Here is a 14,396-nt window from a genome sequence, read left to right as displayed (position 1 = left end):
TTCCTTTATTGGGGCGGGGGTAGCGGGGAGGGTCCCATGGGCGGCGGCGGCGCCTCCCGCCGGTCCCGGCGCTGGTCCCGGTGCTCGCGGGGCTCCCGGAGCGGCTGGTCCCGGTGTGCGGCGGGCCCGCCTCACTCCTCGCGTTTGCGGTAGTCCTGGATGTGGGCCAGCACCCAGGCTGCGGGCCCGAAGATCGAGACGAACACGGCAGCCAGGCCCAGCACGGTGTCCTGCGGGGACAGCGCCGTTAGAGCCGCGCCGGTCACCGGTCACCGCCCCCCGCCCAAGGTCACCCCGCGGCCCGCGCCCCCCCGCGCTTACCGCGGTGCTGACGGGGCTCAGCGCGGGCCCGGAGCGGAGCCCGCGCGGACCCGGGCCCGGTCGGGCCGCGGGACGCAGGACGGAGCGGGCGAGGAGGGCGGCGGGCGGCAGCATGGCGGCGGCGCGCTCTGACGTCAATTCCGCCACGCACTGCTAACGGCGCCTCTATGGCCGTGCCTCCTCATTAGCATAATTTATTCATCGCCGCGCTGCTTATTAGCATAGCCCCGCCTCCCTGTGCACGGCCACGCCCCCAACGCAGGAGCCGCGATTAAAGTTTCTTTTTTATTTATTTATTTATTTATTTGTCCCGTACAAATAAAACGGCCGGAAAAAAAAAAAAAGGAAAAAAAATAAAATAGAGATAGAAATAAAATAAAAATAGAAAGAAAAATAAAACAAAATAAAAACAAAATTAAAATAAAATAAAATAAAATAAAATAAAATAAAATAAAATAAAATAAAATAAAATAAAATAAAATAAAATAAAATAAAGTATCTAGCACAAAAATCCCCTTTTCCCCCCCAAAGCCGCGCTGCCGGCAAAGGGGGGAAAAGGGGCGTTTTTGTCACCCGCCCCGGGGGTCCCGCCAGGCCGGGCCGGGGCTGTTTTTGGGGGGGCTCAGTGGCAGCAGCCGGCGCAGGGGCCCCCCCCGGGGTGGGGGTCCCCGAATCTGGTGCTGCGGCTCAGGATCTCGTAGGAGGAATCGTCCCCGCAGCAGCCGGACACGCTGGGGGAGGTGGCGTCCACCTCGAACCTGGGGGGACACGGCGGGGACACGGGGTCACAGCCACCCCCCCAACCCCCCTGACCCCCCAAAATCCCTCCTGACCCCTAAAAACGCCCCCTGACCCCCTCCTTGTCACCCTGACGCCCCCCACATCACCCCCCATGCTGGCAGTGGGAGGGGAAAGGCTGCGGTGGGGGGGGAGCAGCACCCAAAAAAGGGTAAAAACCCCCAAAAATCAGAGGAGAAAGGGTTAAAAACCATCTGGGGAAGGGGGGAAACAGCCTGGGGAAAAGGGGGTTGAAAGCCTGGGAAAATGGGTGGAAAACAGGCAAAAAATGGAAAAAAAAGAATAAAGAGAAATGTAAAATGTCTCAGGAAATTTGGGGCTAAAAATGCCAGATTTGGGTTACAGGAAGCAGAAAAAAGGTTGTGGAAAGTGGTGGGGAAAAGGGAAAATGCGTGGAAAAGTGGGTTAAAAAAGGTTAAAACAAATCAGGGGAAAAAAAACTCGGAAAAGGGATTAAAACCTTGAAAACAGGGTTTGTAAAATCCTCAGGAAAGGAGCAAAACCCCCAAAAATGTGTTTAAAAATCTAACAGAGAGTTAAAATTATTTCTCTAAAACTAGGGAAAGAAAACATAAAATGAGCTTAAAATTCCCCCAGAAAAGGACCAAAACAACCCAAAAAATTAATATATAACCTATAAATATAGGTTTAAAATAAATATGGGAAAGGATAGAAGCCTTGGTATAAAAAAATAAAAGGAAAAAGGGAAAAAACTTTGGAAAATTAGTTTCAAACAGCTGAAAAAAACAACTGTAAACGGGTTAAAAAACCCAAAAAAGGGTTTTTTAAGGGTCTAAAAGAGTCTAAAACCCCACAAAAAACTGGCAGCAAAGAGGAAAATGACCAAAAAAAAGGGAAATTTTCCCCAGAATCGCCTTCGAAAGCCCCGAATTTGGGTCCCGAGCACCCACCTCTGTCTGTGCCCCTGCCCCGCCTGCCCGCGGCGCCCGGTCACTGCAACGACAGGGTGCCACAGCTGTCACAGCTGTCCCCGGTGTCCCCTCCCGGTGCCACCGTCCCCCCGGTGTCCCCATTGTCCCCCCGGTGTCCCCCCGGTGTCCCCGCACTCACTGCAGCGCCTCGCGGAAGAACTGCAGCGCGCCGTGGTTGTGCTTGAACACCGTCAGCATCACCTTCTTCATCTGCGTGCTGCGGGCACGGGGCGCCGGGTCACCCCAAAAACCGGCCCGGGGGAACCCCAAACACCGCCCTGCCTCAGCTCCAAACTGCCCTGCTTTCACCCCAAAAACCGGCCCGGGGGAACCCCACACACTGCCCTGCCTCAGCTCCAAACTGCCCTGGTTTCACCCCAAAAACCGGCCCAGTGGAACCCCACACACCGCCCTGCCTCAGCTCCAAACTGCCCTGGTTTCACCCCAAAAACCGGCCCGGGGGAACCCCACACACCGCCCTGCCTCAGCTCCAAACTGCCCTGGTTTCACCCCAAAAACCGACCCAGTGGAACCCCACACACCGCCCTGCCTCAGCTCCAAACTGCCCTGGTTTCACCCCAAAAACCGGCCCGGGGGAACCCCAAAAACCGACCCAGTGGAACCCCAAAAATTGCCCCAGTTGGGCTCCAAACTGCCCTGGTTTCACCCCAAAAACTGCCCCAGTTTCATCCCAAAAACCGGCCAGGTAGAACCCCCAAAACCGCCCCAGTGGAACCCCAAAAACTGCCCTGCTTCGGCTCCAAATTGCCCCGGTTTCACCTCAAAAAACCAGCCCAATGGCATCCCAAAAACTGCCCCAGTTTTACCCCAAAACCTGTGCTGCTTTTACCCCCAGACTGCCCCAGTTTTACCCCAAAACCTCTGCTGCTTTTACCCCCAGACTGCCCCGGTTTCACCCCAAAAGACCCCCAGTTCCCCCCCAAACTGCCCCATTTCACCCAAACTCCCCCTGGTTCTGCCCCCAAACCCCCCCATCTCCCCAAACCCTCCCATATTCCTCCCAAACACCCCAGTTTCCCCCCCAAATCCCCCCAAACCCTCACATATTCCCCCCAAACCCCATGGATTGATCCCAAATCCCCTCCATTCCCCCCTAAACCCCCCCATATCCCCCCCAAACCCCCCAGATCTCCCCCAGACCCCTCTGACCTGTTGGCCACCAGCTGCAGGATCTGCAGCAGGAACTTGCCCAGCCCCCTCCTCCTCACCCGGCTCTCCAGCTGCACCTCGTAGCTGCAGGAGGGACACCCCAAAACACCCCAAAAACCCCCCTGAGATCCTGGGACGGACACCCCAAAACCCCTTGAGACCCGGGGAACAGAAACCCCAAAAACCCCCCTGAGACCCTGGGACGGACACCCCAAAACCCTTTGAGAGCCCGGGAAGGCCCCAGAGCCACTGTGGGGTGACCTCACAGCCGAGCCCCCCTCACCAGTACAGGACACCCCAAAACCCCCGGGACCAGCCCCAAATCCGAGCCCTCCTCACCAGTACAGGACACCCCAAAACCCCCGGGACCAGCCCCAAATCCGAGCCCCCCTCACCAGTACAGGACCTCGTCGCCGCACTCGACGTCGAAGCGGAAGTGGGAGAAGGCGACGGGGCCGTGGCCGGGCTCCCGGGCCAGCAGGTACCAGGCGCGCTCATCCCGCAGCTCCTCCCGCTTCTCCCGCTCCTTCCAGCCCCACTCGCTCTGCTCGTAGCTGGGCACGGGAGAAACGGGGCGTGGGGGGTGGGAAACGGGGTTTGGGGGCAAAAAATGGGGGTTTGGGGTGAGGAAATGGGGTTTGGGGTGAGGAAACCAGAGGTTTTTGCCAGGGGACGTTGAGTAACAAACCCAGGGATTTGGGGGAAAAAAAACTGGTGATTTGGGGGAGAAAGCCCTGGGGATTTGGGGGAAAAAACCCCAAGGATTTGGAGTAAATCACAGCAAGAACTGAGGTGGGAAATCAAAATAACAGGCAACAAGGAAGATTGCAGGGGTTGGGAGGAAAATTCCAGTGCTGGCGATTTTGGAGCAGGAAAATCCATCGGTGCCACTCACAGCGTCTGCATGTTGGCCTTGGTCAGCTCGAAGGCCCAGTCCAGGGTGGACGGCTCCAGGCCGGACACGCGGCGGCACTCGATGGACACGTTCAGCCTGGGGACACATGGGACACACGGGGACACCGTGGGGACACGGCGAAGGGGCTCGGGGACACGAGGGGGACCCTGGGAGGGGCTTGGGGACATTGGGGATGTGCCAGAGGCACTGGGAATGGCTCTGGGGACACCAGCAACACTCTGGGGACGCTCTGGGATCAGCCTCAGGGACACCAAGAACACACCGGGAACACCGAGATCAGCCTCGGGGACACCAGGGACATTCTGGGGACACTGGGATCAGGCTTGGGGTCATTGAGAACACTCTGGGGACACCGGGATCAGCCTCGAGGACACCGGGAACATTCTGGGGACACCGGGATCAGCCTCGGGGACACCAGGAACACACTGGGAACACATTGAGGACACCAGGATCAGCCTTGGGGACACCGGGAACATGCTGGGGACACCGGGATCAGCCTTGGGGACACCGGGAACATTCTGGGGACACCGGGAACACACTGGGAACACATTGAGGACACCGGGATCAGACTTGGGGACACCGGGAACATGCTGGGGACACCGGGATCAGCCTCGGGGACACCAGGAACAGCCTCTGGGACACCAGGAGCGCCGGCACTCACCCGTTCCTGTCGTACTTTTTGAACACCGGGAAGGCCTCGAGGGGATCTTGGAGCTGGAAGAGAGCAGAGAGCGGCCGAGGGCAGCGGGGCTGGCACCGATTCCGGCCCTTTCCTCCCCGGTTCTGCTCGCCACACTCACTTTGTTGGCGGCCTCGACCTTGGCGCAGACAGCGGCCATGGCCGCGCGCTCCTCCAGCCGCCGCTGCTTCTTCTCCTTGGCTTTGCTCGACTTCCTCTGGGGTAAAAACGCACCAAAACCCTGGGAATTGGCACCAAAGCCCGGCCATCCCCACCGGCGGGACGCTCTGCCCGCCAGCGAGCCCAAAAGTTCTGCCCCAAAGTCATTAACGAACGCCAAAAGTCATCAGCGTGGAGCTGCAGGTGAGGAGAGAGGGGTGTCCCAAAATCTCAGAGAAAAACGTGGTTTAGGGAGAAAATCAGCGTTGAGTTTTTAGTCTCTGTGGGGGTGTTGTTGCTGCTGGGGTGATGCAGTTTGAAGGGGTTTTGCCCCAAAATCTCGGGGGTTTTAGGTGGGACAAGGAGGTGGCAGCGAGCAGCAGTCGCGTAAAATTGTTCCTTTGGAGTGGCTTTCCCCAAATCTGAGGAAATTGGCACAAAAAATGCGGGTGATTTCACCCAAAATGAGGGATCCTGCTGGGATCCCCCCTAAGCTCCGGTTAAAGAGATTGCTGAGCTTCAGAGTCACCAAAATCAGGCGAAGTGCACCCAAAAGAAAGATGTGACAAGAAAAGCAGCAGGGTGGGGAGGGGGACAGGGTAAATGTCCCTCAAAAACTCATCTGTCACTGGGTGTGGGGGAATTAAAAGTGTTTTGGGGGTTGGAGCAGCCAGCACCTGCTGCTGGCCAGGATATGGATGCTAAAATCTCCACTTTAGGGCCATTCTGGGGGGAAAACACGGGAATTTTGCAGCAGGTGGTTGGATGGGACATCACGGGAGGAGTCTGGGGAAGCCCAGCCCCAAATCCTCCCAAAACAGCCCCAATTCCCCTCAGGGAGCCCCAAATCCCCTCAGAAAATCCCGCATTTTGCCGTGGGAACCTCAAATGCTCACGAAAGCTTCTAAAACCCTCACAAAAGCCTCAAGAGCCTCCGAGAGCCCAAAAAGTCCCAATTTCTTCCCAGCAGCATCCAGACCCCTGGCAGAGGCACAAGCATCTTCCCAAGAGCTTGACCTCAAACAACCCCAGAACCTCACGGAAAGTCCCAAATCTCCACATAGGAGCCCCCAGTCCCCAAATCCCGCCGTAGGAGCGCTGTACTATCCCAAAGAGCCTCCCCATCTTCTGAGAGGGTCCCAAACGCGGTCACAGAACCCCCGGAAGGCCTCGCGGCGACCTCCAACCCTCCGAGACGACCCCAAATTCCCTCGCGCCGACCTCCACCCGCTCAGGCGGCCCCAAATCCGCTCAGCGGCGCCTCGCAGGCCCCACCCCTGCACAACTTCCCCTCAGGCCGAGCCCCCCCGAGCGCTGCGCGGCTCCGCTCACCCCCATGATGGCGGCGGCGACGGCTGCGGACGGGGCGGGGGGCGCGGAGCTTCTGAGGGGGCGCGCGCGGGGGGCGCGCTATTTATAAGGGGGGGGGTCGCAGAGCGCGCGAGCCCGCGGCCGGCGGCCAATGCGCAGGCGCGGAGGGGGAAAGGGACGGGGCGAAGGGGGCGGGGCCGCCGCGCGTGCGGGATGGGCGGGGCGGAGCGGGCGCGTGGCGGCGGCGCGGGGCGCGAAGGCGGCTCGGCGCTGATTGGCTGAGAGCAGAGTGGGCGGGGACGCAGGAGGCCACGCCCATTGCGCTGAGGGGGCGGGGCCTTCATTGGGGGCGGGGTCAAAACCGGTACCGGAGAGTCCGGAACGGTCCGGAACGCGTTAAACCGGTACCGGAGAGCTTGGTACGGGTTAAACCGGTACCGGAGAGTCCGGAACGGGTTAAAAACGGTACCGGAGAGTTTGGTACGGGTTACACCGGTACCGGAGAGCTCCAAACGGGTTACACCGGTACCGGAGAGCTTGGTACGAGTTAAACCGATACCGGAGAGTCCGGAACGGGTTAAAAACGGTACCGGAGAGTCCGGAACGGTCCGGAACGGGTTAAAAAACGGTACCGGAGAGCTTGGTACGGGTTACACTGGTACCGGACAGCTCAGTACAGGTTAAAACCCGTACCGGAGAGCTCCAAAAAGGTCAAACCGGTACCGGAGAGCTTAGTACGGGTTACACCGGTACCGGAGAGCTCCAAATGGGTCAAACCGGTACCGGAGAGTCCGGAACGGTCCGGAACGGGTTAAAAACGGTACCGGAGAGCTTGGTACGGGTTAAACCGGTACCGGAGAGCTTGGTACGGGTTACACCGGTACCGGAGAGCTCCAAATGGGTCAAACCGGTACCGGAGAGCTCAGTACGGGTCAAACCGGTACCGGAGAGCCCGGAACGACCCCACATCCCTGCCCCACATCCCCCCCCGGTGCCCCCGGTGGCGCGGAGGGCTACGGGGGGCGGGGGGGCCGTGCTGAGGCCGCTGGAACTACTTCGGCACCGGCGGCGGCGGCGGCGGCGCTTTGTGCGAGCTCGGCGGGCTCGGGACCCCCCCCAAATTCCAGACCCCCCCACCCCGGGCCCGCCCCGAATTCCCACGCCCCTCCCGGGACCCCCCGGTTTGGGGGGGGTTTGGGCGGGGGGCTCCGGTGGGGCTCCGGTGGCTCCGGTGGCGATGCCGGCGGTGATGGAGAAGCCCCCGGCGATCCTGTCCCGGAGCCGCTCCCGGGCCGGGGGCGCCGCGGGACCCCCCCCCTCGGAGGACGAGGCCAGCGAGGACGAGCACGGCCACGGTGAGCGACCCCCCCCCAAATAATCAACCCCAAAAACGCCCCCCGGGACATCCCCCGGTGCGCCCACCCCCCCAAAATAACGGGAACACCGCGGGGATTTGGGGAGGGGGCGCCCCCCCCGCGGGGACATTTTGGGGCTGGGGGCGAACAAAGCCCCGTCCCCATTGTCCCCATTGTCCCCATTGTCCCCGGGCCAACCGCGTGTGCGCGGCCGCCGCTTTGTTCCCGCCGGGGGGGGCTCGGCCGGGCCCCCCGGTGCTGAGGGGGGTCCGGGGGTCGGTGCGGACCCCCCCCCCGGTAAAGCCCCGCGCCCCTCCCGCCGCAGACAGTATGATCCGGGTGGGGGCCGACTACCAGGCGGTGATTCCCGACTGCAAACCAGGTACGGAGCCGTGGGGAGGGGTCCCGGGGGTCCCGGGGGTCCCGGGGGTCCCGCGGGGGTCCCGGGGGGGGTTTGGGGGTCCCCCGGTGACCCCCGTGCCCCCCCCCAGAGAGCCCCGCCCGCTACAGCAACGCGGAGCTGAAGGGGATGTTGGTGTGGGCCCCCAACCACTGCGTGTCCGACGCCAAACGTGAGCCCCCCGCCCCCAAAAACGGGGGTCCTAAAGGGGAGGGGGCGTCCGGTGTGCCCCCCCCCGCGCCCCCCCGGGACACCCCAAATCGCCCCTTTCATTCATCCCCAACTCCTCCAGAACCCCCAAAAACCCTTTGACCCCTTCCCACACCCTCCCACACCCCCTTTTTGCCCCCCGAACTTCTCCCTGATCCCCCAAAACCCCCCCCCGACCCCCCAAACACCCCCTGACCCCCCCAAAATCCCACCTGATCCCCCAAACCCCCCCCTGACCCCCAAACCCCCCCAGTGGACAGGTACATCGCCATGGCCAAGGACAAGCACGGCTACAACATCGAGCAGGTAGCGACCCCCGGGACCCCCAAATCCCCCCCCCCGGGACCCCCAAATCTCCCCCCCCCGGGACCCCCAAATCCCCCCCCCCCGGGACCACCAAATCCCCCCCCCGGGACCCCCAAATCCCCCCCCGGGACCCCCAAATCCCCCCGGGACCCCCAAATCCTCCCTGAGACCCCCGAGGTGTTCCCAAAACCCCTCCTGACCCCCATGGGGTGCCCCCAAACCCCTCTTTTCCCCCTCAAGGCACCCCCAAACCCCCCCTGATCCCCCTGGGACCCCCCCCAATATCTCCTGACCCCCTCAGAGCACCCCCAGATCCCCTCAGGACACCCCCAAACCCCTCCTGACCCCCCCAGATCCCCTCAGGACACCCCCAAACCCCTCTTGCCCTTCCCTGGAGCACCCCCAAACCCCTCCTGACCCAACTGGGACACCCCCAAACCCCCCCTGATCCCCCTGGGACTCCCCCCAACTCCTCCTGACCCCCTCAGGGCACCCCCAGATCCCCATAGGGTGCCCCCAAACCCCTCCTGACCCCCCCAGATCCCCTCAGGACACCCCCAAACCCCTCCTGACCCAACTGGGACACCCTGAAATGCCCTCCCCGCCCCCCCGGGACCCCCCAAACCCGCCCGCCGTGCCCGGCAGGCGCTGGGCATGCTGCTGTGGCACAAGCACGACGTGGAGAAGTCCCTGGCGGACTTGGCCAACTTCACGCCCTTCCCGGACGAGTGGACGGTGGAGGACAAAGTGCTGTTCGAACAGGCCTTCAGCTTCCACGGCAAGAGCTTCGCCCGCATCCAGCAGATGGTCAGAGACACCCCAAAACGCGCCCCAAAAACCCCCGGGGGCGGGTGCAGGGCGGCAGTGCCACCCTCAGAGCAATGGGAGTTTTAGGGGCATTTTTTGGGATTTTTTCGGGCGCCTTTCTGGGGCTTTTCGGGGCTTTTTGAGGAGTTTTTGGGGTTTTTTTGGGATTTTTTTTGGTTTTTCAAACACTTCCTCAAACCCCCTCTGTGCCCCCCCAAACCCCCTCTGTGCCCCCCCAAACCCCTCTGTGCCCCCCCAAACCCCCCCAAAACCTCCCCAAACCCCTCTGTGCCCCCCAAACCCCTCTGTGCCCCCCCAAACCCCTCTGTGCCCCCCCAAACCCCTCTGTGCCCCCCAAACCCCTCTGTGCCCCCCAAACCCCTCTGTGCCCCCCCCAAACCCCTCTGTGCCCCCCCAAACCCCTCTGTGCCCCCCAAAACCCCTCTGTGCCCCCCCAAAACCCCTCTGTGCCCCCCCAAACCCCTCTGTGCCCCCCAAAACCCCTCTGTGCCCCCCCAAACCCCTCTGTGCCCCCCCAAACCCCCTCTGTGCCCCCCAGCTCCCGGACAAGCTCATCCCCAGCCTGGTTAAATATTATTATTCCTGGAAGAAAACGCGGTCCCGCACCAGTGTCATGGACCGCCAGGCCCGGCGCCTGCTGGGCCGCCGGGACCGCGACGACAGGTACGGGACCCCCCAAAATCCCACCCTGAGCCCCCCTAAACCTTCCCAAAAACCTTCTGAAAAACCTCCTAAAAACCGCCCCAAAAACCTTCCTAAAAACCACCCCAAAACCTTCCTAAAAACCACCCCAAAACCTTCCTAAAAACTGCCCCAAAATCTCCCCAAAAACCTCCCCAAAAGCTTCCAAAAACCTTTGTAAAAATGGCCCCAAAGCCTCCCCAAAACCTTCCCAAAATCTCCCCATAAACTTTCCCAAAACTTTCCCAAAACCTCCCCAAAAACCTCCTCACAAATCTCCCTAAAAACTTTCCCAAAACCTCCCCAAAAACCTCCCCAAAACCTTAGCAAAACCTCCCCAAAAACTTTCCCAAAAACCTCCCAAAACCTCCCAAACCCCCCAAAATCCCCAAAAACCCCCAAAACCCCCCAAATCCCGGCTCCCCTCTGGCCCCGCAGCAACGACGAGACTGACGAGCACCGACCCAGCCCCGAGGGGGACGTGGAGCCCCCGGACCCCAAAAAAGAGGTTGGGGGGCACAAGGGGGGCTCGGGGGGGGTCACAGGGTGAAATTTGGGGGGTGGGCTCAAGGGTGGGGTGATCAGGAAAGGGAGGGAATGGGGCAATCCCCCCAAATAAGGAGCCAGACCCCCAAAAACGGAGTGAATCCCTCCAGGAGGGAGGAGCTGGGGTGAGGGGGGGGCTCTAAAGAGGCTGCGGGACCCCCAAAATTTGGGGGAATCTTTGGGAATGGGGAGGAACCCCTGGAAACAACAGGGGGAGGTGGTGGAGGGTCGGGAGACCCCAAAAATTGGGGGAAAAGCCCCAGAAATGGGGCGGGGGTGGCGCCCCCTGCTGGGAGGGGGCGGGAGAGCAGCGGCCGGGGCGGGATGTACCAACTCCAGGTGGGGGCGGGGGGGTGCTCGGGGGGGTTTCCCCAGCAGTAACCGATTAAAGTAACGGAACTAATTAACAAACTGAACTAATTACCAGCCCTGCTACCCCAAGGCGGGGCCGCGCAAGGAGCCGCAGTACCGGCACCACCCCCCGGCGCGGCAGCGGCGCCGCCCCCCCCGCGGGATGCGCCTGAGCCGCGAGGACGTGGCCGAGGTGACGGCCAACCCCGACCTGGGCGCGCGGGCGCTGCGCCAGCTGGACTGCCAGCTGGTGGCCCTGAAACGGCAGGTGAGGCTCGGGGACACCTCGGGGACACCTCGGGGACACCCCCGGGGACGCCCCCAGGACCCCTGTGAGCCCCCTCCTCGATCCCCGCAGGTGCAGCGCATCAAGCAGATCAACAGCGGCCTCAGGCAGGCGCTGGACGGGGGCCTGGAGGGGCTGCGGCCGCCCGAGGTGGGTCCCCGTGTGCCCCACGGTGTCCCCACGGTGTCCCCACGGTGTCCCGGCAGCTCCCAGCTGTGTCCCCCCGAAATCACCTCTCCGCTCACCCGCAGGGCAGCAGCAGGTTCAGCTCGCGCTGGACGACGGACGAGCAGCTGCTGGTGGTGCAGGGTGAGTGTCCCCCCTCGTCAGGCCACCCGCCGCGGCCACCGCCGGCCCCGGGGTCCCTCAGCGCCGTGTCCCTGTCCCCAGCCCTGCGCCGCTACGGCCGCGACTTCCCGGCGGTGGCGGCCGTGCTGGGCAACAAAACGGCGGCGCAGGTTCGGAGCTTCGTGCTGGGCCCCCGGCGCCGCCTCGGCCTCGAGCGGCTCCTGCAGGAGCGCCAGGGCCAGGGGGAGCCCCCCGGGGACCGCCCCGAGCCCGAGGAAGAGGAGGAGGAGGTGAGGAAGGGCTGGGGTGGGGCTGAGCTGGCAACTGGTCCCAGTCCTGGGCTGGGGGGGTGGACTGGGCCCAGTCCTGATCCTGGACTGGGCCCAGATGCACATCAGAGGCAGTCCCACACCCTGCCCAGACAATGAACCCACCCCAATCAATCAATCAATCAATCCATCAATCAATCCACTCCAATGACCCCTCCCCAAATCAATCCATCCATCCATCAATCACGCCCCAATCAATCAATGACCCCCAATCAATCAATGAATCAATCCATCAATCAATCCATCAATCCATCAATCAATCCGCCCCATTGACCCCTCCCCAAATCAATCCATCCATCCATCAATCACACCCCAATCAATCAATCAATCAATCACACCCCAATCAATCAATTGCCACGCCCCACCCACGACACAGCCCTGCCTCCCTAAGCCCCACCCCCTCTTCTCAAACCCAGGCCCCATCCCCATCCAGGCCCCCACCCCAAATCCTGGTCCCACCCACTCCAGCCGCAGCCCCGCCCAGCCGCAGCCCCGCCCACTCCAGCTTTAGCCCCGCCCACTCCAGCCCCGCCTCTCTCCACAGGTGCAGATCACGGGCGTGTCCCACCCGACTCCGCCCCCCTCCTCGGCCCCGCCCCCCTCGCGACCCCCGGCCCCGCCCCCGCTGCTGCGTCCGGCCCCGCCCCCGGCCCCGCCCCCCGCGCTCCCGCGGCCGCCCCCGCCCCTCCAGCCCGGCCGGGCCCCGCCCCCGCTGCTCCGCCCTGGCCACGCCCCCGCCGCCAGGCCACGCCCACCCGCCGCTGGCCACGCCCCCCCGCGCTGAGCGCCCCCTGCCGGGCCGGAGGAGCGGGGGGGGGGGTGGGGGGGTCCCCGTTGGCAATAAAAGTATTTTATTACAGCGGCTGCGCGTGCTGGGGCACTGGGAGCACTGGGAGCACTGGTTTGCACTGGTTCATACTGGGAGCACTGGGAGTACTGGGAGCACTGGTCCGGACTGGGAGCACTGGCCTGTACTGGGAGCACTGGCCTGTACTGGGAGCACTGGTCCGGACTGGGAGCACTGGCCTGTACTGGGAGCACTGGTCCAGACTGGGAGCACTGGCCTGTACTGGGAGCACTAGTCCAGACTGGGAGCACTGGTTCATACTGGGAGCACTGGCCTGTACTGGGAGCACCGATCCAGACTGGGAGCACTGGCCTGGACTGGGAGCACTGGTCTGGACTGGGAGCACTGGTTCATACTGGGAGCACTGGTCCGGACTGGGAGCACTGGCCTGTACTGGGAGCACTGGTTCATACTGGGAGCACTGGTCCGGACTGGGAGCACTGGCCTGTACTGGGAGCACTGGTCTGGACTGGGAGCACTGGCCTAGACTGGGAGCACTGGTTCATACTGGGAGCACTGTCCTGTACTGGGAGCACTGTCCTGTACTGGGAGCACCGATCCAGACTGGGAGCACTGGTCCGGACTGGGAGCACTGGTTCATACTGGGAGCACTGGTCCGGACCCGGCTCTGCAGCAGGACCCCGTCTCACCCTCCAGCACCACTTGGAGCCCGCGGATCTTTCTGGAAAGTTTTTAATTAGAACCTGGAAAATCCACCGCAGAGGGGGCGTGGCCTGGGCCTGGCCCCTCCCCCGGAGTGTCCCCACCCCCAGGGGCGGGGCAACAGCAGGACAAAAGTGGGGGAGGGGAGGAGGGCGGGGCCGCCCCACCCCCACCCCGGAGCCACCCCCGGCAGCAGCAGCGCCCCCGCCCCTCCCCCCACCCCCCGGGGCCTTCCTGAGTGCGGGGGGAGGGGACAGAATGTCCCAAGGGGGGGAGGGGCAGGGGACATCCCCACGGAGGGGGGGGAGGGGACACCCCCACCCCCCTAAGGCCACCCCCGGACTGTCCCGGGATGTCCCCACGCCGCCCCGGACCACCCCTGGCTGTCCCCGAGGGCCACCAGGGACATCCCCGGGGGCTCTGGGGCCACCCACGATGTCCCCACGATGTCCCCAGAGGTCCCTGGGCCACCCCGGCTGTGTCCCTGTCCTCAGGCCGGCCTTGTTCCCCCCTCCCAGAAGATGCCCCCAGGTCCCTGGGCCACCAGGATGTCCCCAGCAGCTCCCAGGGTCCCCTGGCACCCTGGCCCTGTCCCCAGAGGCCCACCCGGGATGTCCCCACATCGTCACAGGGCCCTGGAGGCCACAGAACGGCCTCAGGTGCGTCCCGGTGGTCCCGGGCCCAGCCAGGTGAGCTCCAGAGATCCCGGGTCCATCCAGGGTGTCCCCACGGACACCTGGACCCCGCACAAGGTCCAGCCAGGTGACCTCTGGAGGTCCCGGGTCCAGTTAGGATGTTCCTGGACCCCACAGAAGGTCCCTCGTGGACATCCCGGGCCAATCCTGGACATCCCGGGTCCATCCCGGGCTCCCAGATCCATCCTGGACACCCCAGGTCCATCCAGGAGCTCCCGGGCTCCTCCTGGACATCCCAGGCCTATCTCAGGCTCTCAGGTCCATCCTGGACATCTCAGGTCCATCCAGGAGCTCCTGGCTCCACCCAGGCCGTGCCCACCAAGTC

General features: G+C 63.0%; 2 protein-coding genes across 6 annotated transcripts; one reads left to right on the top strand and one right to left on the bottom strand.

Moving 5' to 3' along the window:
* Window positions 1-592: 592 nt before the first annotated feature.
* Window positions 593-6,464, bottom strand: NAA40 (N-alpha-acetyltransferase 40, NatD catalytic subunit). Of its 4 annotated transcripts, XM_032745694.3 has the most exons (9): window positions 6,308-6,464; window positions 4,938-5,033; window positions 4,799-4,851; window positions 4,117-4,212; window positions 3,617-3,775; window positions 3,222-3,305; window positions 2,191-2,268; window positions 2,031-2,073; window positions 593-1,079 (listed from the first exon to the last, which is right to left on the bottom strand). In XM_032745694.3, the coding sequence occupies exons 1-9, from the start codon at window positions 6,311-6,313 to the stop codon at window positions 891-893; spliced, it is 804 nt and encodes a 267-aa protein (XP_032601585.2). In that variant the 5' UTR covers window positions 6,314-6,464; the 3' UTR covers window positions 593-890. The 4 variants fall into 4 exon arrangements, with proteins under 4 accessions (XP_032601585.2, XP_072776436.1, XP_072776435.1 ...); XM_072920335.1 differs by lacking the exon at window positions 2,031-2,073; XM_072920334.1 differs by lacking the exon at window positions 3,222-3,305.
* Window positions 6,465-6,880: 416 nt separating this feature from the next.
* LOC140681076 (REST corepressor 2-like) lies at window positions 6,881-12,676 on the top strand. Of its 2 annotated transcripts, XM_072920301.1 has the most exons (12): window positions 6,881-7,641; window positions 7,967-8,023; window positions 8,133-8,213; window positions 8,505-8,557; window positions 9,203-9,364; window positions 9,924-10,048; window positions 10,505-10,574; window positions 11,040-11,231; window positions 11,322-11,399; window positions 11,501-11,558; window positions 11,640-11,827; window positions 12,411-12,676. In XM_072920301.1, the coding sequence occupies exons 1-12, from the start codon at window positions 7,053-7,055 to the stop codon at window positions 12,648-12,650; spliced, it is 1,893 nt and encodes a 630-aa protein (XP_072776402.1). In that variant the 5' UTR covers window positions 6,881-7,052; the 3' UTR covers window positions 12,651-12,676. The 2 variants fall into 2 exon arrangements, with proteins under 2 accessions (XP_072776402.1, XP_072776401.1); XM_072920300.1 differs by having other exon boundaries at window positions 11,501-11,827.
* The last annotated feature ends 1,720 nt before the right edge of the window (window positions 12,677-14,396 follow it).

This window comes from Taeniopygia guttata, chromosome 31 (assembly GCF_048771995.1).
Source record: "Taeniopygia guttata chromosome 31, bTaeGut7.mat, whole genome shotgun sequence".
NCBI classification, from domain to species: domain Eukaryota; kingdom Metazoa; phylum Chordata; class Aves; order Passeriformes; family Estrildidae; genus Taeniopygia; species Taeniopygia guttata.
Note: the sequence above shows the minus strand (reverse complement) of the source record. Positions and strands in the feature narration are given on the sequence as shown.